Source organism: Glycine soja, chromosome 14 (assembly GCF_004193775.1).
Source record: "Glycine soja cultivar W05 chromosome 14, ASM419377v2, whole genome shotgun sequence".
Taxonomy (NCBI): domain Eukaryota; kingdom Viridiplantae; phylum Streptophyta; class Magnoliopsida; order Fabales; family Fabaceae; genus Glycine; species Glycine soja.
The window spans coordinates 3,050,004-3,076,689 of NC_041015.1; the positions used below are offsets into that span (position 1 = coordinate 3,050,004).

At 29.9% G+C, this 26,686-nt stretch overlaps 2 protein-coding genes across 2 annotated transcripts; one reads left to right on the top strand and one right to left on the bottom strand.

The window, feature by feature from the left end:
- Window positions 1-1,079: 1,079 nt before the first annotated feature.
- Window positions 1,080-7,137, top strand: LOC114384401 (cyclin-dependent kinase C-2-like). Its single transcript, XM_028344072.1, has 12 exons — window positions 1,080-1,347; window positions 2,343-2,424; window positions 2,647-2,737; window positions 2,805-2,834; window positions 3,000-3,109; window positions 3,194-3,266; window positions 3,349-3,469; window positions 3,543-3,660; window positions 4,690-4,829; window positions 4,955-5,012; window positions 5,502-5,572; window positions 5,755-7,137. Exons 1-12 carry the CDS (start codon window positions 1,238-1,240, stop codon window positions 6,299-6,301), a joined length of 1,551 nt encoding a protein of 516 aa, XP_028199873.1. The 5' UTR covers window positions 1,080-1,237; the 3' UTR covers window positions 6,302-7,137.
- A 582-nt stretch (window positions 7,138-7,719) lies between these two features.
- LOC114384402 (probable serine/threonine-protein kinase PBL2) lies at window positions 7,720-11,926 on the bottom strand. Its single transcript, XM_028344073.1, has 6 exons — window positions 11,560-11,926; window positions 10,228-10,538; window positions 10,000-10,135; window positions 9,415-9,551; window positions 9,186-9,309; window positions 7,720-8,441 (listed from the first exon to the last, which is right to left on the bottom strand). The coding sequence occupies exons 1-6, from the start codon at window positions 11,612-11,614 to the stop codon at window positions 8,035-8,037; spliced, it is 1,170 nt and encodes a 389-aa protein (XP_028199874.1). The 5' UTR covers window positions 11,615-11,926; the 3' UTR covers window positions 7,720-8,034.
- Window positions 11,927-26,686: the final 14,760 nt, after the last annotated feature.

The window sequence follows — 26,686 nt, forward strand, 5'->3', positions numbered from 1 at the left end:
CATGAAATTTTCCTGGTTCCCCAAAACGTGAATCCCTATGAACCTGTGTGTCCTTTATGGTCTGGTCCATTTTGAAAAGTTAGAACTACCAAAGATGATAGTGGCAAAAACAAAGTGGAGGCAGAGCATTGGTTGCACCGATGGACAAGTTGTTGGGTGTGTACGACCTGCACTGAGTTGAACTCAAACTACAAGGCCTTGGACAACCTCTTATGGTGATCCACATACTCCTATCAGACTAGTAGTGGATTAACAACCACCACCAACAACATTGACCAAATCACTGCCCTAGGGAAGAGGTTGCACTAAGGGTTACCATCAAATGTGAGGTGGCAGTATTGGGTAGACAATGTTTTAGTTCTTAATAATAATAAAACAAAATGAAGAAAATATAAAGTGACAAAACTTAACCAATTGGTGAACATGAGATTAGTTTTTAAAATATGATGATTTGGTCCAATTAAAAGAAGAGTGTGTGAGGATGTGACATTAGTTAGGATGGTTCTAAGGACAAACAAGTTAAAGCTCAAATTTTAAGCCAAGCAACAACAAAATATTTTTTATTAGTTTTTATAAAACAAAAAATATCTCATATTTGGACAAAATATATCATATATATTGACAAAATGAGCTAATACATTATACTGCTATTTAAAGTATAAAAAAAAACTTTTAAAATTTACTTTAGATCTTATTCCCCGTTACATGTATCCTAACCTTAGCATTTCTCACTAATAAACTGTCTCTGGCACTTGCTTGGCGCATCATCCAAACATTTTAGTGAATGTTTAAGAAGTACTTGATTTCAATAATAGAAAAGTCAATGTGTTTCATTGGATAACAACTAAAAGATAAATTCAACTAAGAAATGACTCCAATAAGATTCACGGTTCAAAAAACAAAGCCCGTGAGTCTGTGACCCAATGTACATAAACAGATATAAACAAATTGGATTGGGTTCGGCCCAAATACTAAAATAAAGTCTAATAGGCTGAAATCGAATCTACGAGCGAATCGTACGGTGAACATCATAATCTTAATTTTTTTTTTTTCAATGATCACACACTTTATTTTTTCTCTAAAATAGAATTTTCAGTTTAAAGCAATCGAATAGCAGCTTATCTATTTTGTGAGAGATTTTCTAGAAAAATTTCGCGCCCCAGAAACCCTAGAGGAACCCTGATTCAATCGATTCGCTGTTGCCTTCGAATTTCGTTCCTTGGAAGATTAGGGAGCAATGGCAATTGCAGCCCCAGGGCATCTGAACGTGAATGAATCACCCATTTGGGGATCTAGAAGTGTTGATTGCTTCGAGAAATTGGAGCAAATTGGCGAGGGCACATATGGGTTTGTTTCAATTTCTCTACTGCTTAAGCTTTACGTTATCAAAAACAAGTTTTTACTTTGGGTTGTCTTTGTGAAAATGGTAGATGAAAATTTATGAAGTCAATGGTAACTATTATGAGTGTTTTCTATGCAACACTCTATTGGGATTATGGGAAAGATTCTGCCGGGCTAGGTTGAACTTGAAAACAACTTAAACGTGAGGTTTTTAGAACTCTTGATTCTTTATCGTGTAGCTATTATCAATCAGAAAATTTTATCTGTGGAGAAATCATCATAGTTATCTATTGTTCGGTGCTTTGAGGTTTAATTGCTTTCTATCTCTCTCTTTTTTTAAAAAAAATTATTATTATTTATTGGTTCCTAGGTTTTAAATTGCATTCATGGTTACGGTTTCAATGGCGATCATTGATATTGTGGGAAATTGTAGACATATGTGGCTAATGCAGCTGCAATTGTGGTTGTGAACTTGTGATGTGGTTGCAGAGCCAGAGACCCCTAAAACCTTGGTGTTGTGGCTGCAATTGCAGTTACAAGATGTTTTTTAAAACCTTGATTGGTTCTTTATGGTTTATTTGACTGTATGTGCAATTTTTTTTTAGTCATATGTTAGTTGTTAGTTTGTTTGTTTTTGTTAGCGGGGGATTCGAATCTACAACCTCCCCCCCCCCCCTTCCCTTCTCCCTTCACCACCAAACATACCTTATATCCCCATCTTGTGCAATTTGGTGTCTTGTGTTCCCTTGTCCTCTTGTCTGTTTCTGAAGTAGTACTTTTTGCCACATTGCTTTCTTCTTTGGACATAGTTCCCAACTCCATCACACCTTTAAAATGTCATCTAGTTTTAGCTTTGTTCATAGCAATGCAATTTTTCCCCCCTTTATGTTCCTTAAGCTCTTGTTTTAACTTTACAGTCAGAAAAAAAAACTTGTTTCCACTTCATTGCTGATACTTTCTCAAGTGAACTGATGTATACCTTAATATATTTATGCTTGCAGTCAGGTTTACATGGCTAAAGAGATCAAAACTGGTGAAATTGTTGCTCTGAAGAAAATACGAATGGACAATGAGAGAGAGGGGGTATATCTTTGATTTGAATATTTCATTATTTATTACATTATGGGTGCATAATGTATTTTATTTGTGTTTTGCTTCAATGGTATGCTTCCTTATTAGTCTCCTCTGCTTTTACAACTTTTTTTCATTGTACATGCTATTCAATGAACCTAAATCGGAAGTTACAGTTAAAATCTGTTGCTACAGTTGCTCCTCTGAACTATATTGTAAATTTTGCCATTGCAGTTTCCTATAACTGCCATACGAGAAATCAAAATTCTAAAGAAACTACACCATGAAAATGTGATCAAGCTGAAGGAAATTGTGACTGATACAGGTACCCTTTTTCAAGATTTAGGATTTAAAAATTTGTTTTATATATAAAATTGTGTTATTTCTTTCAGGTCCTGAGAAAGATGAACAGGGGAAGCCAGGCAAGTAATTCCTTCTCGTTTAATTAGCCAATATCTAGACAGTAACACATAATATGCTTTATAGTTCTAGTGGTGTGAATATTTCCATGATTCCATCAATTTCCTTTGTGGTTTGCATACTAAACTTAGTTCATCTGTTTTTCATTCTTTTTTTGGGGATTGCAGATGGTAACAAATATAAAGGTGGCATCTATATGGTCTTTGAATACATGGACCATGATTTAACAGGTCTTGCTGACCGACCTGGGATGAGATTTACAGTTCCCCAAATTAAGGTATTACTGTTAATACCAAGTGTTATTTCATATATTAATCGTTGTTCGTTTTATTGTTGTCTGAGTTGTGTTTCCCTTCTTAAGTGTTACATGAGACAGCTTTTGACTGGGCTTCACTATTGTCATGTAAATCAAGTACTTCATCGTGATATCAAAGGTCTGTGTTAAAAGATTATGTTTTTACATCAGAATGTTAAATCTATTATTATTCCTATTTGATGTATTTTGTTCTGTTGCAGGCTCAAATCTTCTTATAGACAATGAAGGAAATCTTAAGCTTGCAGATTTTGGACTGGCACGATCATTTTCTAATGACCAAAATGCAAATCTTACTAATCGTGTCATTACGTTATGGTACAGGTAATTGGTGTCATTTTTTTATCATGAGTTATCAAATTGGCCAATGCATGTATTGATTTTTGGCTATATCTAGACCACCTGAGTTGCTGCTAGGAACAACAAAGTATGGGCCAGCTGTGGATATGTGGTCTGTTGGGTGCATTTTTGCTGAGCTTCTTCAAGGGAAGCCTATATTTCCTGGAAAAGATGAGGTTAGTGATATTTAATGTATGATAGGTCAGAGAAATTAGAGCTGGATTGATGAATGATTGGTGTGATATTGATTATGGGCTAGATATGGTTTTAACTTTTATCTTGTAAATGGCTGCAAGAAGATATTCTCTACATTCTGACTCTTAATATTCAATCTCTTGACACTTGCTGCCATATTTCTTTTACTGCATATTATCTGAGCCTAGTTGCCACGACCCACGAGCATAAAATAACCTTTCTGTTTTCATTTAAATGGCTTTACATTGATTGTTTTCTTCGGGTGCCAAGCTAATTAATTGTTTAACTTGGAAAATGTCATTTCATTCAGGAGGTCAATGATGTTTATGTATTTTGATTTTGAATGTGTGCATTTTGCTTAATTAATTTTTGGTTAAATTAAAATTTTAGTCCTCATAAGTGACACTGTTTTCATTGTAGTCCCTGTAAGAATTCTATGTTTTGGTCCATAATCTGTAATATTTTCAAATTGGTTTCTGTCGTTTGCTAAAGTTAATACAGTCTTAGAGATTTTTTATGTAGGGAGTAGGGACCAAAACGAAAAATGGTGTGTCAGGTGTGGAGATCAAAATGTAGATTTTTTTTTCATATAGGAACCAACACAAAGTGTAATTTATTTATTTTTGGTATAAGAACAAACAAAAAAGTGTCTAGTATAGGTTCCAAATTTAATACTGATTAAATTAGCAGGGTAAACATTTTTCATGTAGGAACCAAAATGTAGAGTTTTTTCATGCAGAAACTAAAATGAAAAACAGTGTTAGGTGTGGGGAAATTTTTTTTATTTTATACTTAATTGTCAAGAAAAGATGGAATGTTAATGTTTGGGTACGTTGCTGAATCAAACCTGCTGAATAGTTTTCAGTTATTTAGTCTTTACATTCACTCCAGATCTTTCTTTTAATATACATGGCATTACTGTATATGTTCACGATAATTTTTCGTGAAAAAAAACGATAATTTTTCGTACAGCTTAAGTGTAATACAGGTTTTGTTTGTAATTATTGTAGCCAGAACAATTAAATAAAATATATGAGCTGTGTGGAGCACCAAATGAAGTCAATTGGCCTGGGGTTTCCAAGATACCTTATTATAATAAATTTATGCCAACAAGGCCGATGAAAAGACGTTTGAGGGAAGTTTTCAGGCAGTAAGTATCAAAGAAAGAGTATCAGAAAGTATATATAGGCTTTTTTATCCACCAAAAAAGTTAGTGTGTACATCATTTTCTAGAAATTTTTATATATCTAATAGCTTCTTCCCCATGACTTATAGTTTTGATCATCATGCTCTGGAATTGTTGGAGAAGATGTTGACACTTGATCCGGCTCAGGTATCACTTCTTCACTTATAAGTCTGATTTATTAATTGTTAAATGATATTGAATTGCTATTTTAAGTGCTTCAAATACCTGTTTTTCCAGTTTTATCTTTTATCATTCAATCTGTTTTAACTTTACTTGGTTAACTGTATCCTCAATTGTTATTAGTTATATCATATATGTTGACAAAAATCTCAGTGAGCTTAAGAGAAAAATGTTATACATCTGTTGTCCTTTGTGAGAAACTTATGTAAGGTGAACATTGATGGCATAGTGCTAGTTGAGACGAATTTTTTAAAGTAATTATCTTTGTGCTGTCATTTATAAATATGTTGTGTTGTTCCTGGTGTAATCTGAAAATTTATGGTAACAAAGATAATTATAAATTTATAAATGTAACCAAGAAAATTATTATCTGCCACTTGGCTGCATGGTTTTATGATAATTAATTTTGTTTATGATCTGCATCCTGATATTTGTTTGTCAATTTTATTTCTACAGAGAATTACTGCGAAAGATGCACTTGATGCTGAGTATTTCTGGACAGATCCATTACCGTGCGATCCCAAGAGGTTAGACCTTCCATGTACATTAGTTATTTATTTTGAGAATGTTACTTTGAAATTATGTGATCTTAATAGGAGGATTAAATGTCTGTCTCATTGATTCCTTTCCTTTTTACTTTATTGTTTCTACTCAACTAATCCTTTTCTGGTCAATACCTTTCAACTTCATACTCTTCTGTATGGCTTAGTTTACCCAAGTACGAATCATCACATGAGTTTCAGACAAAGAAAAAGCGCCAACAACAACGGCAAAATGAAGAAATGGCTAAGCGTCAGAAAATTCAGCACCCACAACCTCACACTCGTCTTCCCCCCATTCAGCAGCCTGGACAACATGGCCAAATGCGGTCAGGACCAAACCAACCAGTTCATGGTTCTCAACCCCAAGTTGCGGCAGGACCTACACATCATTATGGGAAGCCCCGGGGTCCATCTGGTGGGCCAGGAAGATATCCTCCCAATGGGAACCCAGGTGGAGGATACAATCACCCAAATCGAGGAGGTCAAGGTGGTGGTGGTTATGGCAGTGGACCTTATCCTCCTCAAGGGCGGGGGGCACCTTACGGGTCCAATAGTATGCCTGGTGGCGGTCCTCGTGGCGGTGGTGCCAGCGGCTATGTTGGAGCTCCAAATTATCCCCAACAAGGTGGTCCATATGGGGGCTCAGCGGCTGGTCGTGGCTCGAACATGATGGGTGGAAACCGCAATCAACAACAGTATGGTTGGCAGCAGTAAATATACTTATGATGATCAGTATTAGTACTACAATTTGGCAATACCCTGATAAATTTGAGAAGGATTGGACTGTTTATGGATCAAGTTACTGAGAAGAAGAAATGAGATATGACCTCTATGGTTTGTATACTACTGAGATATTTGTTCTCATTACTTGAAGTGCTTGGAAACTTTTGTGATGTATGCATGCACCTTAGGTAATGTTTGGGGCTCCTTATTACAAGGGCACCACAAGAGAAGAGTGAACCCCCGATTTTGTAGTTTTTTTTCGTTTTCTTCACTATATACATTAATTCCTGTGCAGTATGTATGAATGATAGCAGCATACTTCAAAATGGGTAACAAGCTGCTGCTTACTGATATTCTTATTGGGATACTGCCTTGTACAATATTTTGTTTTCTTTAGTTTTACACTGTAGTATGATATGCACTGTATATGTGGTTATGGTAGTGGTAGGGAAGTGAAATTAATGAATATGGGTACGAGAGATTAAGGAAGACAAAATAAACAAATTGCACAGGCAGAAGTAGGGAGGAGTGTAACGTGTGGATGTGGTTTAAGGAGAGAGAAAATAACAGGTGACAAGGAGAGAGGAGAGAGGGGGTTATATGATGGGTGTTATAACCGAATAGGAGGTATGAGGAAATTGGTAAGAATGAGTGAAGAAGCTAGTTCCCTAATTTGTTATTTATTTTTCTATTGTTCATCTTGTAAGGAGCCAGTCTCCAACCGCTACCCTAGTTTTATTTCTTTAAATTTTCTTAAATTTCAGCATTGTAAGTTGTAACTGACTAAACCGAGGTTTATACTTGTATAGAGTTACCTTTACCATTTATATTCTGGTTCCCAACACAGTAACAAAACATTCTGCATTGTAACTTATTGTTCCCTTTATGATGTTGTGACCGTAAATATTCAACGATTAAGCCTAGAGCCAGTTTTGCTTCCTATATATTGAGACTTTTCTGCAAGCTTCTAAACGTTCTTATCTCCATATCGATGTATTGTGATCATGAGTGGTTTTTATTAACTTTTTTTTTGGTTGCTATGCAAGCGATGATAGAAGGAATATAAGAGCGATCATTGGCATAGGAAAATGTAATGGATCCAACAGAAATTACAAAAGATTTTATAATACTTGTTTTTGTCTTTCTTCATCAACATGAAAGGAAACATAGGAAGATTCATCCCTAAAGATTAAGAAAAAAGGAGGATAAAAAAAATCCAAAGGAACTAACAATGGTTTTGTTTTAGAGAAAACTAATAATGTTTGAACTAATGTCTTCGTCTTAAATAGAGATATCATATGTAAAGTTTGTCTAAGGTTAGTCTTTATACGTCAACCAAGCATTGTTTAATGAGATGTCTGAGTAAATTTTAAACATTTCAGAGCAACTTACAACTCATTTTGGAGAGATGATGAGGAATATGAAGGAAAAATTATGTTATTTTACATGGATATGAATACAACGGTGCAAAAGTTCGGTTTTTCTAACTATATACCCTTTTGAACTCCTTAAAAAAACACTACCGTTTCACATTTGAAACAATTAATATGATATCACATGAATAATGCCCCGTTGTTTAAGCATGGTAATGCTTTCCAACAATGTTACGATGATCCGAAAATAAAATAATGCTTTGCCCTAGATGAAGATCACTTAGCCGCAAAACTGAAAGAACAAAGCACTTGTTGTGATGCAAAAGCATTAGTCCACAGAGAAAGAACAGCTCATAGTTTGTTACTACTTGTAGCTGACTTGTGGGAATGACTAGAATGCTCTGTTGTATGATTCTCAGTTCCAGATTTTGGGGTCCTTGGGAATGAATTTGAGGAATGTAGTGCTTCCAATTCTGCTAGAACAGTTACCATAGTTGGTCTATATTTGGGATCAGTATTTAGACATTGTAGTACAAGTGCTGCTGCAGCCCGTGCTCCTTTCTTGGAGTATTGACCACCCAACCTTGAATCCATGATTCTCAAAATTCTTCTGCTATCACTCAAGAATGGCCTTGCCCAATCCACCAGTGTTTCTTCTGAAAATCCAGGTCTATCATCTTCAACTACACGCCTTCCTGTTAGTAATTCTAACAACACAACTCCAAAGCTGTATACATCACTCCTTGGGGTCAAATGACCTGTTTGTTTATTCAAAAAGCAACTTATTATAAATGGGAAAAAGATATGCTCATCAACTTTACAAATCATGGACATATAACATCACAGCAAATGGAACATTATTTAGTTTTTGTCTCTTATGTGTAGAGTTTTGAAGAAATAAACCGATTTGCTTTCTGTTTGGATCACCGTTCACCCCTTTTAAAAGTACGTTCAAATAAAGAGTATCATTCTCCAAAAGTATGTTCAACACCCAAAAGTAGGTCCAAAATGGTTATCCAAACATTCACAATGTTGGCCAATTTGATTACTTCATTTTGAGCTGTGACCCTCTAAGAAGAAGTGACAGACAAGTTAACTAGGATTGTGTTTGGATTAGCGATGAAACCACGTCGAATGGAGAAATTGCACATTCCAATGCAAAAATTTCAAAGCAACTAAGTTGTAGTAGCTTTCATGTGAAAGTCTGTTGGTGTTGAATTCAAGTATTCAACTGCTTCCCAAACACACACTAGGTCTCTTATACCAAGGACTAAGAAATTAATGTAGTGAACTAGTATGCATTCAAACTGGTGTCCAAATGAATTTTTAGAATTAAAAAAAGTCACAAATGTCCATTATTAGTATAACACAGCATCATTGCATCTTCCTTTGTCTCCATTGCTCCTTGCTTTTGTTTTGCTTTCTGGTATCTACCTCAACATCCAAAAGCTAAGAAACTAACACTTTGATAAAGATAAAGAAAAATGGAAAGGCAAATCTACCTGTAGCTACATACTCAGGTGCAGCATAACCATGAGTACCAATAACTCTTGTTGAAACATGAGTGTTATCTCCAGTAGGACCATCTCTTGCTAAGCCAAAATCCGAAAGCTTAGCATTGAAATCCTGCATAAATAATAGTGCTACTCTTTCAGAATGGAGATTTACATGCAAAACAGCAGGTGCGGTTTTCTTCACAAATCTACAAGCCAAACTTTCAGTGTCACATACCGAATCAAGTAGGATGTTGGAAGCCTTCAAGTCACGATATATAACATTTGTATCGAGGGTATGTAAAAATGTTAATCCTCTTGCAACAGCAACTGCAATGTTGATCCGTGTAATCCATGGAATAGGTTGAACACCTTCTGCAGTAATAGAAAACAAAATTTGAGGTATTGTGAATAAAGAAGAAATTATGGTTCAGGGCATGTGTCAAGCCTGTCCCGTATATTAAAAGGTTAGACTTAAACTTTATAAAAAGTTTGTTCTAGTGAAAAAATCAAGTTTCAGGACTTAAAAAAACCTATTAAGCCTCATAAGTCTGTCTATTTATAAAAATAATACATAATACATTATACATATACTACAATTTGCACCTAATAAAAATATAAAATCATTATTATTAAAATTGATTTTTCTGAAGGACTTTTAGGCTTACAAGTCAAACAGACTTTGTAATTATAAACCAGATCGGGCTCAGGCCTACCATAGGCAAGTCTGGCCTGCCCTATTTCCACTCATTTGTCCATTAGTACTCAGTGGATCATTTGAGACTAAATATGTTGATTGTTGAAGAGTGAATGTACTACTTACTTCTGAATAAATGATTTTCCAAACTTCCTTTCTGCATAAACTCATAAACTAGAAGCCTGTTTTTACCATCTGTGCAGTAACCAATAAGTTTCACCATATTTTCGTGGTGAAGCTGGCCTAGATAATTGACTTCTGCCTGCAAACAAAAAGGGAAGAAAATTAGTCAACACCTAGCAAGACCAAGCAGTTAGAAAACAGATTAAGAGGTTGTGTTGGACTTGGACATACCAGCCATTCTCTGTGGCCTTGAAAGCTTTCTGGTTTAAGTTTCTTGATGGCCACTACAATTCCAGTCCCTGGTTTTGTTGGAGTGCATGTGTTCTCATCTATCCATCCCTTGTAGACAAATCCAAACCCTCCTTCTCCAATTAAGTTTTCTTGCCTGAAGTTCTTAGTGGCCTCTCTTAGATCATTGAAGGTGAAGGACTTGAGGCTATTGGAAATGGGTTTGCCAACATTTGATGCTGATGTTTTTAAAGGAGCTTTTCGTTCAGAAGAATTTGAGTTCTGTTTTGTCTTACTCTGACACTTTGTGCTTCCTGAGAGTAGATGATATGCAAGTTACAATCAGCCATTGGAGTAACATCTAAAACCCAGTGCAGAAGATTGCACTATTATGTGTAGCATCTAGAAGTTGATTACTAGCTATGAGGTGATAAAAGAGTGATTGATTGAGCATGCATATATAGACATTAAGTGTTAGAGTGATTCATTGATTTTTGCTACACTGCATGCACAAAATATAAGAATAATAATGAAAAACAACCAAAGGCTATTCGAATTCCAAACTTAAAACATAATAAATTGAAAACTTTTTTTGCTGAACGAATTTCAGCATTGAACTAACCCCTTTTACATTACTCTCGATAGACAAGAATTGTTTTAAACAAGCAAAGGGGCAGGGAGATGTTATACAAACATCCAGTAACATACAATTAGCTCATTCGGAGCACCAGTGCCTTATTGTTGAAAAGAAAGAAAAAATAGCCAAAAGAAAATGCAGCTAATTTCAATCCACATACTAGCTACTACATTAAGAGAAAAAAGCAAAAATTATTTAACATTATTTAGAACCTGATTCAGACCGAAGTAGCCTCATAATCTCCATTTTTTAAGGCCAATATTGACACAATACAGAAGGTTTATATATAAATTACTCAAAAGACAAAAATTTAATTCGATCCTAGGAAGCCAAGGACTTGAGAGCAATAAATAAACAAGAAAACAAAAGAAGGTCCATTCAAGACTAGTTAGTCCTATAATCTTTCACGTTACAGCCTATGAACTATTGTTTTAACCTTTACCATTTTGAGAACATCGCCTTCTTCTTCTCTCCGTAGATACCAAAGGGCTAAAATAGAATCATCCACTATAACAAACCGTAATCATATTTAAGGCATCATCATCATCAAACTAAGTGGCATGACAAGTGCTAACTGATGATAACAGAAAAGTTGATGAAAAACAAATGAAGGCTTTATACTTTGTACTAAAAAAGATAAATTAGAAAAAGTGATATAGTCATATAGATATGGTTAAAGTAACCAAATTAAAACTGACCAAAGAAACTTGCTGAAGATACATGAGCCACTGGTTTTCTGCAGGAGTTTCCCATGATGAAAGTTTTTTTATTTTTATTTTTCTTTCTCAGGCCAAAACAACACCAATGATGAAAAGGGTGTGAATGAAATGAAAAATTTCTCCAAAATTGTAAGTATTTGTCTGTGTAGGAAGAAGTAAGAAGAAAATGTCCAGTGTATGGCCTTTTGATAAAGAAGTGAAGCAAAGGGTAACTGAGGAAATAGCGTAGTCAATTGTTATTCGTTGAACCAATGTAAACATAACTGTTTTGTTCACGTTGACTCTTCAAAGATTGAAGTAAGGGCCAAGCGCCCCAAACCAGCCTCTAAAATCCTACCTGCTTTTATTGAGTATTGGTAAGATTTTGACTCTTATGTTCATGCACACGAAAACTTCTTTAATGCCTGAATTGCCAACATGACGTTGAAAGTTGGAAAAAAAATGTCAACTAGTAAATAGTAATATTACATTTGACAGCAATGGTATTATTTTTTTCTAACATACTCCAATATACACACATTTTTATTACTCGTGTTAGTTAAAACTAAATAAAAAAATATGAAATTGTGTAAGTATAATTCCTTTTTTGATGGTTAGTCTCTAATAATTTTTTACTAGTTTCTACATAGTAAAATTATTAAAAAGAACATATATCACAAAATATATTGTTGGGACTTTATATTTAATAGCCAACTTCCCAACAACTTTGATACGCCAAGGCACTATTATTGTTATTATTAGTATTGAAAATTTCAAAGGTTTAATTTGTTGTCATATATATATCAATGACACTATCTTAAATTTTGTGTTGAAGGCATATTTATTACTTGTATTACTACTTTCATAACAAGTTATCATGGTGTTGTATATAACTATATAAGTAATATAGTATAAATTATTTAGATTAAGAAAAATGGTGATCAAAATTAATATTATCATAAACGTAAATTTTATTTTAAAAATATCTTTGAGTTAAAATAAATTTTGAAAACAAGTGATCGTTGCTTATAGTTAAAATCAAATAAAAATATCATTTATTGCTTTTATATATAGGAGTTGAGATAGTATTTTCTTATCCTAAACGAAAAAGTAATTTTAATTTTGTTGTCCCAAAATAAGTATCTTATATTATTTTATGTAGATAAAAAATTAATAAATAGATGAAATAGAGTAATAATTTTTTAAAACTAACCTTATTAAATAAATAAAAGAGAGTAGTATTAATATTAAATTTAAAAACTAAAGTGATATTTATTAGGGTGGTTGATAAAAAAGAATAATTAATATTATAATGAAAAGTTAAATATAAAATTTATTTTGGAATAATTATCTTTTCAAATACAATATTTATTTTGGTAGGGATGAAGTAACGTCATGCCTATCAATATTATATATTTTATCATATTCTATCTAATTTCATCTGATTTGTTATGTTGTTGAGATAAGTGTTTTTTTATGTTAAATTATTTGATAAACTTTATCATGTAACTTGACGTCAGGTATATATTAATGGTTGATAATTTGTCCCTGAGTGTTTTATGTGATTCTTTTGTCGCAGTTTTACTTTGTTGGTCAAATATTTCTTGTTTCATTACCGTGTGGTGCCTTTGATGACCGCAATATTTGGTGGTCCCCTATTATATGAGGATAAGGATTTTTCTTTCTTCTTTCTTTTCCTTAAATCGAGTCATGCATGTGAACATGGTTACATATGGATGAAGGAATAAGACATGCGTCCCTCATTTTTTTTATTTTCAAATTAATCGTGATTCAAAGTTTCATTAAACCATATTTAGTTGCATATTCAAATTAAACCCTTTTAGTCCAACAACAAGGAATGAACATGAAGTTTGGAAAATTTCAAGATTGCATGCATATTCAAAGTAACATTTGGGTGACGAGAACTTTCTATCCGTTGTTGATTCCATTAAGAAAGAATTTGTAGTTCTCTTATGACGATAATCAGGAAGAAGTTTCATCTAACCTCTTTTAAATTGCACATGCCTCTCTTTTAATTTTTAAGATAAATAATGAAAAAAGTACTAATACGATATTCTTTAATATAACTATATATTTATTAAATATTACTCTTTTTAGATTTATATTATCATATTTAAAATATTTGTCATATTTAATGTTATCATTTAATTATTCTTTTTTATATGAGTCTAGAAGTATATTTTAATTGGGTGGATATCACTAAAAACAAAACTTGATTACACAACTTATTAGTCTATTTAGTAAGGTTCATACATTTGTACTTGGAGTGCCGTATTAATTAATTAACCATGCTTTATGAACCCTCTCCAACTAGCATTAGTACCTTTCCTAAGAAAATGGCTCGTGAACCATGGAAAATGTGTTGCAAATATTGGTTCTTAGTTTGGGGACAGCATATTCTCTTGTGGGAATGGTGTCCGCATAGAGGCAAGCAAGGAATGATCAATAATTGATGAAGACCGTGTCATACTTTGACTGTATTACAAGCAACCCATTGTTAGTCCCTCGTTTAAGAATTCATGCATGGGCATGTTGAATTGAACTAGTCCCTCCCCATCTACAAATGGAAAATGAAAAACGTGTATTCCATGTCCATTTCACTAGAGATTTCAAGTCATTTCAAAATTTGCACACTAACTCGAGTTTAAAATTCCCTCAAACCTAAAAAATTAATAGAACTCACTTTTGAATGGTCTAATCATAGTTAAGCTCTTTAAGAGGTTTAATGTGATAATTAAGAATCATTTTTTTTTTGTTTTGTTTTCATAAGCCTACATTCACTTTGAAGTCGAGATTAATCAAAAGTAGCACTCTCTTGTTTTAATTCACCAAAGGCTTTCTAGAGATAAAACATAAAATATACATCCTCCGGATTCATATGCAAAAAAGTTTTATACCTTGGATTTAACTATAAAGAAATATAACCAATTTTACCCATATTTAATGAATATCTTTGATTAAATTAAACTATATTTTCAATGATTTTTATTTATTTATAACAACAAGTTCTAATAAAGAAAATTTTAGGAATAATTTTATTTTTCTACTTGAAATTTGTAAAGTTAAATGATATAATTAATGTGAAATTTTATTTTTCTACTTAATTAGTGTGAAATTAGTTATTTTTGTTTATATATGTTCTTACTTTTCAATAAATTATTAAAACATTTATTCTAATTTGACCGTTTAATAAATAATATTATCTTGAAAGATTTAATAATACATTTATTAAAATTAAAATTAAGAGAGAAAAAAAACATTTTAATAAAATTATTTGCTAATAAATGTTAATTCTATTAAAATACTTGTTTTCTTAATCTACGTAAAAAAAAACTTAAACATCAATTATTATGAGTGCTACATCTTACTTGCACTTACTTTAAGTATTCTTTCTTTAATTATTTAACCTAATTACATGCCAAAATTTAAATTATAATTAAATATTAACCTTTGAACACTCCCTGAATTTTTTTGTATCGTGTTGAATAAGGTTAGAATAAAATCATAAGATATTCATTTTGGTAGAATAAAATCATAATGCCGGCAGTTCATTTGTTTTAATTACCTAATCAACACTTTTAATTTATCTTTATAAAGCTTACCAAGTCCACACTTGACCTGTTCTTGACCGTTTGATTGACCAATTAGTTTCCTCTTTGAATAGGAGTGATTTTTTATTCAATTACTAAAAATACCTACACCTTCAAATACGTGACGTTAACAAGATTGTACAAGAGACAATAAACCTTTTTTCTCCAGATAAAATTGGTAAAGTGACGTCCAGAATATGTATGTACCTAGCAAAATACCACATTAGTGTTTCCAGTGAATTGATAAAGTAAATTAATCCCATTATCAATGAGATTGGCTTGCTGATATTGAAGTTCACATTTTAGCTTATTACTTAAGAATGCTAACAAGTACTTTCAGGATAATACTAAAACAATTTAATATATATAGTATTTAGTGAAAACATGTTATCACTTCCCAATCCACACTCTGATTTTTATCGTAATTTTACCCTAATTCTCAATAAAAAAAATTTAATTTAATTAAAAGATATTAAAAATAAAAAAATTACACTACTATTATCTAATTATATATTATTATTTATGATAATTTCATTGACTTATATAATAATTATTTTAAAAATTATATTTAGGATGATGTCTAATAAGTTGATAGTGTAAAAATTTACAATCAGACACAGAGCACTTGAAAGTACAAAAGGCCCAGAACACAACACTACACACGGCAAGGCCCACATACCACTGATACAGAGCATAGATTTTCGAAAATGATTACATCCAAAATAGAGCATAAAGTCTCTCACTTTTTGGAATTCACACTCTGCTTCCACATGTAAATGAAAAAGAGTAATGGAATGTTGAATTAAAGAAAAAGGTAGTGAAATTAAGATAGACCAGAATGTAAAAGGGTGTGAAAGAATCATTCCGCAACCCAATAGCATCATCTTGTACTCTTTTGGGGAGCAGCAGCAACTCAAATGTTCACAAAATTTGTGAAACCAATCAACTTGTGCTATAAAATTTTCAAGGCGCTTTTAACATTTTCCTTTATAGGTTCAAATAAATTTGCTCTCAGAATAAAACTTTGTTGGTTAAGAAAAATATGTCATTTTCTCACATTGTTTTCAATTTGCACTAATAAAAAAAAGATTAATTTGCTCACATCAGTACGGGAAATTGAATGCATATTAATACTAGGAACTTTCCTGTAAAATTCAATGAAGAACAATTGATGCATCTTGCACCACCTCGACCACATCAATAAATAACATTAATTATGTAACTCGTCCAATATTAAGTGTTGTCCTATTTTTCTTTTACACAAATTAAAAAAATAATAATAGACAAATAAAAAATATATAACAAATTTATAAAACAAACTTTACTATTATTTTATCTTTAAATATCTATGAATTAATTTCTCTACTCCACAGTTTCATTTTTAAAAGGATTAATCTTTTTTCTTAAAAATGATGTGACACAATATTCTTTAAACTAATAAAAAAAAGTTACACATTATATTTTTTTTTGTCGTTGTATTTTTCAGCTAAGAATCAATAATAAATTCTTTAAAATACTGAATTTTATTTTAAAAAAATAATATCTTTTAATATATATTTTTTAAGGGGTGAACTCCTAACCATGTCACATCAAATAATCTCCTGAGGTGCTGATTTTATGCCAATAGAGCTACAAATGTGTAGAGAGTGATATTTTTGTTTTTTTTTATATAAATATAGACAAGATGAAATTTGAAAACTGAATTCCACATTATACCAAGAGACCACACTTCCTTTTGGTTTTTTCCCCCGAGGGGGATAGGGAATATTCTTGGGTTCTCAACTTCTTGCATATCAAATTGCTTACCAATTTGCCTCTCAGTAATATAAAAGCCAAGTTCAATTCAAAATGAAATTCCCTATATGCCAAAACAGATAATATGGTTACGAAAATGTACGTATATTGTTTTTTAAATGTTATGCATGCACATCGTGGACTAATTAGACAAGCCAAAACGGTCCCAAAGTTGCACGGAAAAAAAACCCCACATCCAGAAGCAGCTCAGTGGTCCAATGAAAAACCCTACATCTATTTCAATTTCTTTTAAATAAATTGCATGCACATCTAACTTTTCTATAATTAAGTGCTTATTTTTATTAAGACATCTTCAAATAACATGTCCCCAACGTAACCACATAAAATATCAATGGAAGACAAATAAATATTCTAATTGAAAAATTCTCACAACTTTAAAATGAATTTTAACTTGTCCTCCCATTTTTGTCTTAATTTACACCGTCAAAATTGGACTGGCTATCCAATTGAAAACTAGACATTCAACTAGGAGTGTTCGTAAATTAGTTGATTGGTTAGTTTAGATTTTGCGTAAAATCGACTTTGAACCGATAATATTTAATTGACTTTTGATTCGAATTTTGAAATTTTTTTGGGTCAATCCAAATCATATTGAACAGATTAAATATTATTCTGGTTTATACAATAATCTATCGAGGTGCTTATTTTATGCCATTAGAGCTACATATCAGTGTGTAGATGATTTTGTTTGCACCATCGAGTTATGATAATATATATATATATATATATATATATATATATATATATATATATATATATAATGTTTTTAATATTTTATATACACTTATTGTCTATTTTATACAATTTTTAATTTTATATTAATGCAAAATAAAAATATTTCCTATATTCTTTAATGGCTAACTATTTATATATTTAATATATTTAGTTTTTTTAATATCTAGTTACATGAGTTGCACCCGTAGCCAAACTAAATTAAAAATCAATACTTTGAAAAATAAATAGCCAAAGTAAATGGCTATTCTCGATCCTTGGACATGTATAATTAACTTGATTTTAACGTTTTATAATACAGACTTCTAGTTTATTATTTCTTTATTTATAAACTTTAAACATGTAAGAAAACCAGTATTTTGATTCAATTTGGCCATTTATTTATTATTTTGCTTTTATTTTAGTTCATAATTTTCAAAAGGCTTGACAAGTAAGTCATTTTCATTGACTCTATTATAACTTTATAATCAAGTTAATCACTTGTTGCTTCTTTTTTCTCTATTCCCCACACTTTCCTCACTCTTCATGTTCCTTCAAGTTTCTTGAGCTAATCACCTTCATCTCTTTCACATTCCTTTTTCTTTAAGATGGATTTCTCATGAAAATCTCCATCTTTTTTGTCTCGTGCTCCTTTTAAACTAAGAATGATGAGAGTTATTGATGGAGTTAATTAAAAAGAGTTAACTGAAAATACCAAACACGTTAAACAAGAGTAAAAGTTATAGATCAATTAAAATGAAGCAAAAGTGAAAAAAAAATGCCAATGCAAAACAAACAATAAAAATTAGAGAATTAAAGTACTAATTCTGTCTAAATATTTTCTAAATGCAAAGTGTGGTTCAAAAAGCTAGCAAACCACGATTTTTTTGTGCCATGAATTCAAGAAAAAATATATGATTCTTTTTTTTTTAAATAATTTTAATCACCTTTTTTATTTTAAAATACCAGAGCGCTAAATATAAGAAAAATCGATTATCTCGTATAACTTCTCGATAATAATATTATAAATCCTTTTAAAATTAAAAACTTTTTTTCAATTTGATTTTAAATATTAGACGATGAAAAGAACTTCGAAGCTGTAGTTTAATTTTCTCCCTAAATTTATATGATTTAAATTTGACAAAACTAGTTTGTAATTATTTTAATTAATGAGTTTAACTTGATAGTATTGTTCAGAAGAAGAAGAAAAAGTGATAGTATTATTACTTATAAAAATTAGAAAAGGAAAAAAAAAAAAACAACCATTCTTCAAGTAAAAGCCTCCAAAAAAATGTAAAATGAAAAAAAATATATATAAGTTCAGTAATAGATGAGTTATGATTCAGCACTGAACACGTTTGAGACCTGAGTATACAATCAAGTTAAATTAAATATTTAGATGGAGAATCTTATTCCCATAATGATTTTAATTATATGCTAAAATAGAATTAATCTCTTGAGTAAGAGATACATGTACTGTAGTTTAGATCGAAAAAGAAGAGTGTTAATATTGTTCAAAATTATTTAGGTAGATAGTGTTAATATGAAAAGATTAATTAATACGCGCGAAAATCGTGGCATATTCCTTAACTGCTATTTAAAAACAAGAATGATTGGCTTAACAGTTTTTCCATCTTTATAGACAGTTAAAACGCAATTATGCATCCATGATCCATCCATATGGATCACTAATTATGAATGACAATTATTTTCCTGAACTTGATTGATATGTAAATCAGCCACAATTATTTTCCTGACAATTATGCATCCATGATCCATCCATTTGAACCATTTAAGTTTATTTCTTTCATTTATTGAAAAATTACTCACTGATATTTTTATTCATATTATTTTTTGGTTTAAATATATTTTTCATCCTGATTTATACTTGATTTTTTTATTTAATCATTGATAAATTTTTCTTTTAAATTTAATCTTTAATATTTAAAAAGTTTTATTTGAGATTTTTTTCATTAGTTTGAAATTTTTTTGCACTACTTGAGTGGAATTACACCTCGAATTTTTTAAAAAGTTTTCAAATATAAAAAAGGAGGTATATATTAAAAATTTAAAACATATTTAAGCCTTATTTTTTTTTCATTTTTATTTTACTTCCAAATTTATCCACATGTCATTTTTTAATAAACATATATATTTTTTTTAACTTTTTTCTTTAATTATACGGAATATGTCTATTGACTTTTTCATTATTTTTCTTCCAAATTAAAAATTTCTTTTTGCTTGTTTAAATAAATGGAACAAAGAATGAAAAATAAATAAATTATATCAAAATATTTTATATTAATTAAAATTAACTAGAAAATGAAAAAGAGAAAGACTATTCATCTCTCATTTTATTCCAATTTGAAATGAAATTATTTTGTGGTGAGTCCCATCAAAATAACTTTCCTCCTTTATATTTCTTCCCTTATAGTGATTTGCACCCAAACTGCAGCAACATTGTTCTGGCTCTAGGTGTACGAAGAGTTAGTTAGATCTGATCTATATCTAATAGAGGATAGTCTCTATCAATGTCGGATCTAACATATTATTTTGAAACACTGAAATTTATGCTAAATTTACTTTGTTCTTATATTATCTTTACATGATAATAACCATGTCTTATATGTACGAACAAATCTAAGAGGCAGGTTTTGATATTTTTTGTAAGACATGAAGTTGTATGTTCTATAATAAGAAATCTGAACAATTTGGTAAACCTTAGTTAGTACAGTGTTTAGGCTTTGCTGTGTTTTCTGAATTTTTGGTAAGGAGTTGATAGGAACATGGCCATTATTTACACTTCACGTGTCTGGGACCCAACCATTAGTGTAGGTGTCTTTAGTGAACCATAAATTATATGATTTCAAATTAATACAAGAACAAGGATTTCCCTTTCCTTTCGGATATGCCACCGTGGTGTTTTTTTCCGCCTATAATTTGCTATGACTCACAGCTCAACACGTACAACTATCACTATCCTTCTTTTATTTTATTTTTACGTCCAAACTAGCGGAAAAAATATTTAAGTTTAATTATATTTTTTTATGAATTTTATTTTCAATAAATTAATTCATTTCACACATTTTATTCAATTTTTATCAAACTTACAAATTTTATCTTTTATCATTTTACTTTAAACTTAATTGCACTTTTTAATCTCAACTTCTTTTGTTTGGATAATTTTTGCACCTAACTTTTTGTATTTTTTTGATAAATTTTATTTTTAACCTTTTGTTTTTCGGCCAAACTGCATCCTTAACTTTTGTACTTATTAATAAATAAATCACGAAAGATAAAAATTACAATTTTTTTTAAAATTAAGAATAAAACATATAAATTAAAAATTTGAGAATAAAAAATGCAACTAAACCAAATATTTAAAATAAAAAGGACATCGTGTAAAATAGATTAGATGGAGTCATGTAGATGATCATTCGATATTGCATTTATTAGGATTTTTCTTTTTTCTTTCTTTTCACAGGTTTGCACTTTGCAGCTGTGAGAGAAGGGCTACGTTTGTTCTTTTTTAATAGGTTTAATTTATCAATATGTCCTTAAAAAATTGGACATTTTCAGTTAGGTTACTAAATTAAACAAAATATAATTAGATTCCTAATCTTCTATATATAAATTTTTTAATTGGATTTCTATAATTAGTTTATATAGAATTGAAACCTCCGTAAAAGTAATAATTTGAGAATTTTACTAACTCCGATATTTAATTACAAAAATTATAAAAGATCAGAAACTCAATTTAAAAAGATTTAATTAATTAAAAATTTCCAAAACAATTTAGAGACTTCTAGTTCATACTGTAACTTCTAACAAAAAAACTACTGTGCATTAATTTTGGTTTGAAGCATTTTCAATAGTGACATATTTGTTAGTAGTTATGTTGGGTACAGATCTGAATTAGTGTGGTTTTAATATAAGGTGATGATAATTGATAAATCCATCTGTATGCAAAGTCGAGTCAGTGTCGTTTGTACACGTGTTTGATAAAGAGGCAATTTTTTACAGGTTGTATCTAAGTATCAATTAATTGCATTTGTACTTGGTTTTTGCAGTATAGCGAACTAGCCTCACGAGATTTACTGTATAATTTTTTTTTCGTACGGTTAGTGTATTTTTTTTTCTGATTATAAGATTTTTTTAAAAAAATTTATTTATTGATTTATAGATTTTTTTAATTTATAGATATATTAATTTTTTTTACGTATTTTTACTCAATTATTTTCTCTCCAAAATTAATGAGAAATAATTAAATAAATAGATAGATAAGAAAATGATAATTTTAGAATAATAGTATAATTAATTAATAGATTTAATGTATTAATTAAATTGATCATTTTTCACGTGAATTAGTTAAAGAGATTTTATAATTAGGAAAAAAAGAAATATTTATTTTCCTTAGTTGAAATTGGTTAGTTAGTTAGTTAATTTATGATAATTATATTGCTATTACTCCTTCTAACAAACTCTATAAATAGCACGTAAACATTCATTTTACATAATTTAATCAATTGCGAATATATTTGAGAATTAGGTGAAAAGTGATTTTTGAGATAAAAGTACTTTTTACAAAAGAATTTTATCTCTTGCTTTTATTTTTATTTTTTTATCCATTGAATTTGTGTTAAAACATGAATTAACAATTTTAACCTGATGATATGAAACTTAGTTATACTTAAAACTCATTAGTGGGGTGATTAAACTAGTTTTGAATGTTGCTTCAATATTTGACTATCTATTTTTGTAGTTGTTGTATTATCTTGTTTTTGAGATTGACTATTGTGATCTCATTCTCGGTCATAACTATTGTAAATTGTAATACATGCGAAAGTTATTGAGTTTTTCAAACAAGTTGAATGGAAAACTTACATCTTTAGTATATCCATCTAAAGTGAGTTCACATTGAGTTGTTTATCATCTTGTATTAATTATGATATATAAAAAAATTTCACAGACGACACCAAGTCACCAATTATACTCTAAGATGGATTGTACTAATTATGACTCTGAACTTTGGTGAGTGTTGACTGAGATCGACTTCTACCTAGACTTAAGTTCAAAAACTTTAGATGGTGCTAAGCTCTTAAATATAATTAAAACATTGTGTAATTGAATGAAAACTTGTAAAAGATATTTTAACACTTAAGTCATTGAATATTATACCATAATAACACTTAAGTCATAATGACATTGGTTTATTTATAAGAATTTGAGATTGTCTATATTCTACGGCACAAAACCCAAGGCCTCGTGTGAGCAATAATACTATTTCTTGGCGTAGCAACATTATAAATTTGCTTCAAACTAATGTGTAATTTATGATTCGCGAATGTATATTAGAAGGCCTATACTTGATGCTAACTTCGACTCTTACAATTTGAATTAATCCAAAATAGACCAAAGTAGATCATTATGTAAATTGAACCTTAACCGTAATCCAAAACAATTAGCAATTGTAAATGAAAAGTTATTAAGGGAAAAAAGCAATTTTTGAAAAACTTCCTAATCGTAATAATATTTAAAAAGGTAATCTTATAATGCACAATATAGTAATAACTTCTATAAAAAATATAGTAATAACTGTTACTAATCTGTAAAAAAAATTAACTGTTACCAGATGATCTCATTTAATTATTGAAAAATTAGTGTATGTATTTTGATTAAGACAAACCAATAATGTTACGTACGTATTCTTAAACAATTCTCTAATGCCCATTATTTAAAATTAATAATAAAAAAATAGTGTCACCGCTTTATAAAAAGATACCAATTCATTAAATTGTAAATGACCTCATTTGTCGAATATAAAAATAGTATCATGAATTTGCAAAACAACAATAATGCAGGAGACTCCTATTTAATATATTAGTGTTAGCAATATCGCATTGTCGTTCGTCCATACAAATCTGAGTCATTTACAAAAAAATACAAGCTTAAGTCTCAATCATTGAAGAGATCAACTTAATTAATATGAGTGCTAGTGGGGAACGGTGTGAAAAGTGCAAGTTAGGTTTCAATCACCAATTTTTCAACAAGCTACAATAAATTTAAAAAAGTAATTTTAAATTCTTTTAGCTCGGTTTTTAATTTTTATATTTATAACAAATATTGAAGGTATTTTACATTTAAAAATATTTACTTTTATTTAATAATTTTTATAAAATAATAAGAAAATTTGTAAGAAGACATATCATTATTTATTAAAGAATAACGTGACTTAACGAGGAAAGAAAAATAATGATAATAATCACTTGAAAGATGTATTTCATTTTAATAATAAGTGCGCTAATTAGCCACGCCAACAACAGCGATCGAACCTTCCTAGTTCCTAAACAATAGGAGAAGAGAGAAACTTTCAAGTATTTGATTTGAGAATAATAGAACTTTCAAAAACTGAAGTATAATTTAGATTCAGAATTAATATTTCAAATCGAATCTAATAATTAATATGTATGATGATATAATTTAATTTATGTCTTATTATTGAGTATATGAATTAATTGACTGAGAGTTTTTTTTAGACAAAATAGACTGAGAGTTATATTAGCTTAATCATTCCTCTCGAATAAGAACGTTCTTGAGCTTTTATTTTCCATGCTTCTCATTTTGAGAAGTCTTTTGTGAGGCTTTTTTGAGGTTACTATATGAAAACATGGTGTGTATCCTCTGGTAAGGTTTTGGAACACACCTTGTGGGTCAAATATTTTAATAAAATTTGCCTTAAAAAATAATTATTCTCCCACACGAATGGAAAATTTTGAATTTCTAGAGACGTAAACAAACTTTGTTTTTTTTTTTTTTACTGGTTCCAAGTTCTAACTTCTATTGGAGCCTGGCTGCTAAATTGTATTGCTGATGACTCTAAAAACCATTAGGATTCGGCCTTTCTAAATTGAAAGAAGTAATTTTATTTGTTGAATAAAAAAAAACAATTGTTGATTTTAATGTATGTATATAATAAATCATAAATATATTATAATATTCACTATTAATTTTCTTATCAACAACTGAGATTACATATTTTATCTTTCATAATTTTAGAAAAGTCAAATCTAAGCTATTAATTGATTGATTGGGGTTGTAATATTTGAACCCACTTTAATCATGTATTTATATTTTTATCTGATATAATAACATTTTTTTAGATATAAAGGATTAACTTTTAATATATTTTTATTTCATGTGAATATAGAAGCGTTCGATAAATATCTTAAGGTTAATTTGATTATTAACTTTTGATATATTGAAATTTAAAAAATATCTTTTTATTTTCAACTCTCATAAATAAATAATTAAAAGAAGACAAGTTAACTGCATTCTTTTTAAGAAATTAAAGAAAAAATACATGTCACCCTAATCTAAAAAAAATAAAAATTGATCCGTACGATTAGTATTTCAAACCCATTTTGAAGAGACTCATACGAGGTGAATCTCCTAAGTTCGCATAACATGCAATAAGTACATAAACGCTTAACCTTATATATTAAAATCACAAAAACAGATCTCGAAGTTTTTATTAAATCAAAGGTTGAGGATGTGACGACCATGGGCAATCGAGTATCAGCAAAAATTCTTGACGCAATGGTTGCATGGATTCAATAGTCATAGCGTTTTTTTTTTTCTTAATCATAAAATATATTTTGTTGTATGATATTACAAATTATTTTGCACGTGAAATGGATTTTCATAAAAATTTATGTTGACTAGTAAGTAGTAACTTATGAAAAATAATTTTTGAAGTAGTCAACTTTTGAAAAACTTCCTATATACAGTAATTTGTGATCAAAACAGTATAAAATATCTTTGTATTTTTATTTAGTATATTTTAATTAAATTATTCAACTAAATATTACTTGCATTAATAAACTTTGCATAGTACCTGCCATAAATTATTTTTAATTCTTCTCTATCAATATTCAACTAATTAATATTACTTGTATTATTAAACTTCACAGCATATGTATCACGTGGGGTGGAAATTGGAATGTTGCATTTTTTAAGGAGGCGCGGAAAATGAAATAGGATGTAAGCCTTACGTAAGATGAATAAAACTTAAGATACATTATATATATTCTAAGTAATTTTTATGGTGGTCATATATGTTCTTAAGTACGAATTTTTAATCAAAATCAACATTTCATTTTAATAATAAATTTTTTATTTTAATTAATGAGTTAAAAAGTAATTATCAAAATAAATATCATTTTAAATAAAAAGTTAGTACCAATAATATTTATTGTATATCGTATCTATATTTATCGAGACTTAATGCGATGCACTGTTAAAGCTCACGTAGTCACGGTACATCTTGTAAATATCATTCCTTCGAGTTGGAGGTATAAGGTATATGCACCTCAATTTATAATTTTGGTTACAATTTTCTTGATCAAGCATTCGATATATTTTCAAAAATAACATGGTTTAATTTTATCCGACTTTTTTTGTGACAACTACTCCACATTCTAATTTTGCATTTTTTTTCGTATCTTAAAAATAATTTTCTGATATTATTTTTCTGAAGTAAATATTTGATACATTTTCGTGAGAGTGCAAGGGTAGGGCCACCGTCTAACTTCTCCAATGGTGGCCCCGTTGTTTTTTTCCCTTTTGTTTTTATGTAACTTTTTTCTAATAATTTGTTAAAATATGTTAGATCTTGAACTTAATTGTCTATATTTTATGTATCTTGATGGGAGATCTTGCGTACTTGCTATTCTTTTCATGTGCTTGTTTTGGTTTATTTATTTTTAATTTATCTTCTATTAATTTTTTTTAACAGAAGTTGGCATATGTTCCTGGCAAATAGTGGCTGGTCACTATCCTCCTTAGTTGCACTCCTTGTTTTTATTCGTCTCTTATTCCAGTGTTCCGTATAAACCTTTTTGAGTCTTATTAATAAGTTGTTGGTTTTAATGGTAATCAATTTGACCTTCAATTTTAAATTTGAGTCTTAGATGAAAAAAAAAACGTGATTT

What these genes read in the sequence shown, in the direction of transcription:
- LOC114384401 (XM_028344072.1), top strand. Translation starts at nt 1,238, where the DNA reads ATGGCAATTGCAGCCCCAGGGCATCTGAACGTGAATGAATCACCCATT. An exon ending in GGAAATTGTGACTGATACAG is followed by an intron (nt 2,738 to 2,804) that starts GTACCCTTTTTC and finishes TATTTCTTTCAG; the next exon opens with GTCCTGAGAAAGATGAACAG. An exon ending in TTGAGGGAAGTTTTCAGGCA is followed by an intron (nt 4,830 to 4,954) that starts GTAAGTATCAAA and finishes CATGACTTATAG; the next exon opens with TTTTGATCATCATGCTCTGG.
- LOC114384402 (XM_028344073.1), bottom strand. Translation starts at nt 11,614, where the DNA reads ATGGGAAACTCCTGCAGAAAACCAGTGGCTCATGTATCTTCAGCAAGT. An exon ending in GGAAAATCATTTATTCAGAA is followed by an intron (nt 9,552 to 9,999) that starts GTAAGTAGTACA and finishes CTATTACTGCAG; the next exon opens with AAGGTGTTCAACCTATTCCA. An exon ending in ACCTGAGTATGTAGCTACAG is followed by an intron (nt 8,442 to 9,185) that starts GTAGATTTGCCT and finishes ATAAACAAACAG; the next exon opens with GTCATTTGACCCCAAGGAGT.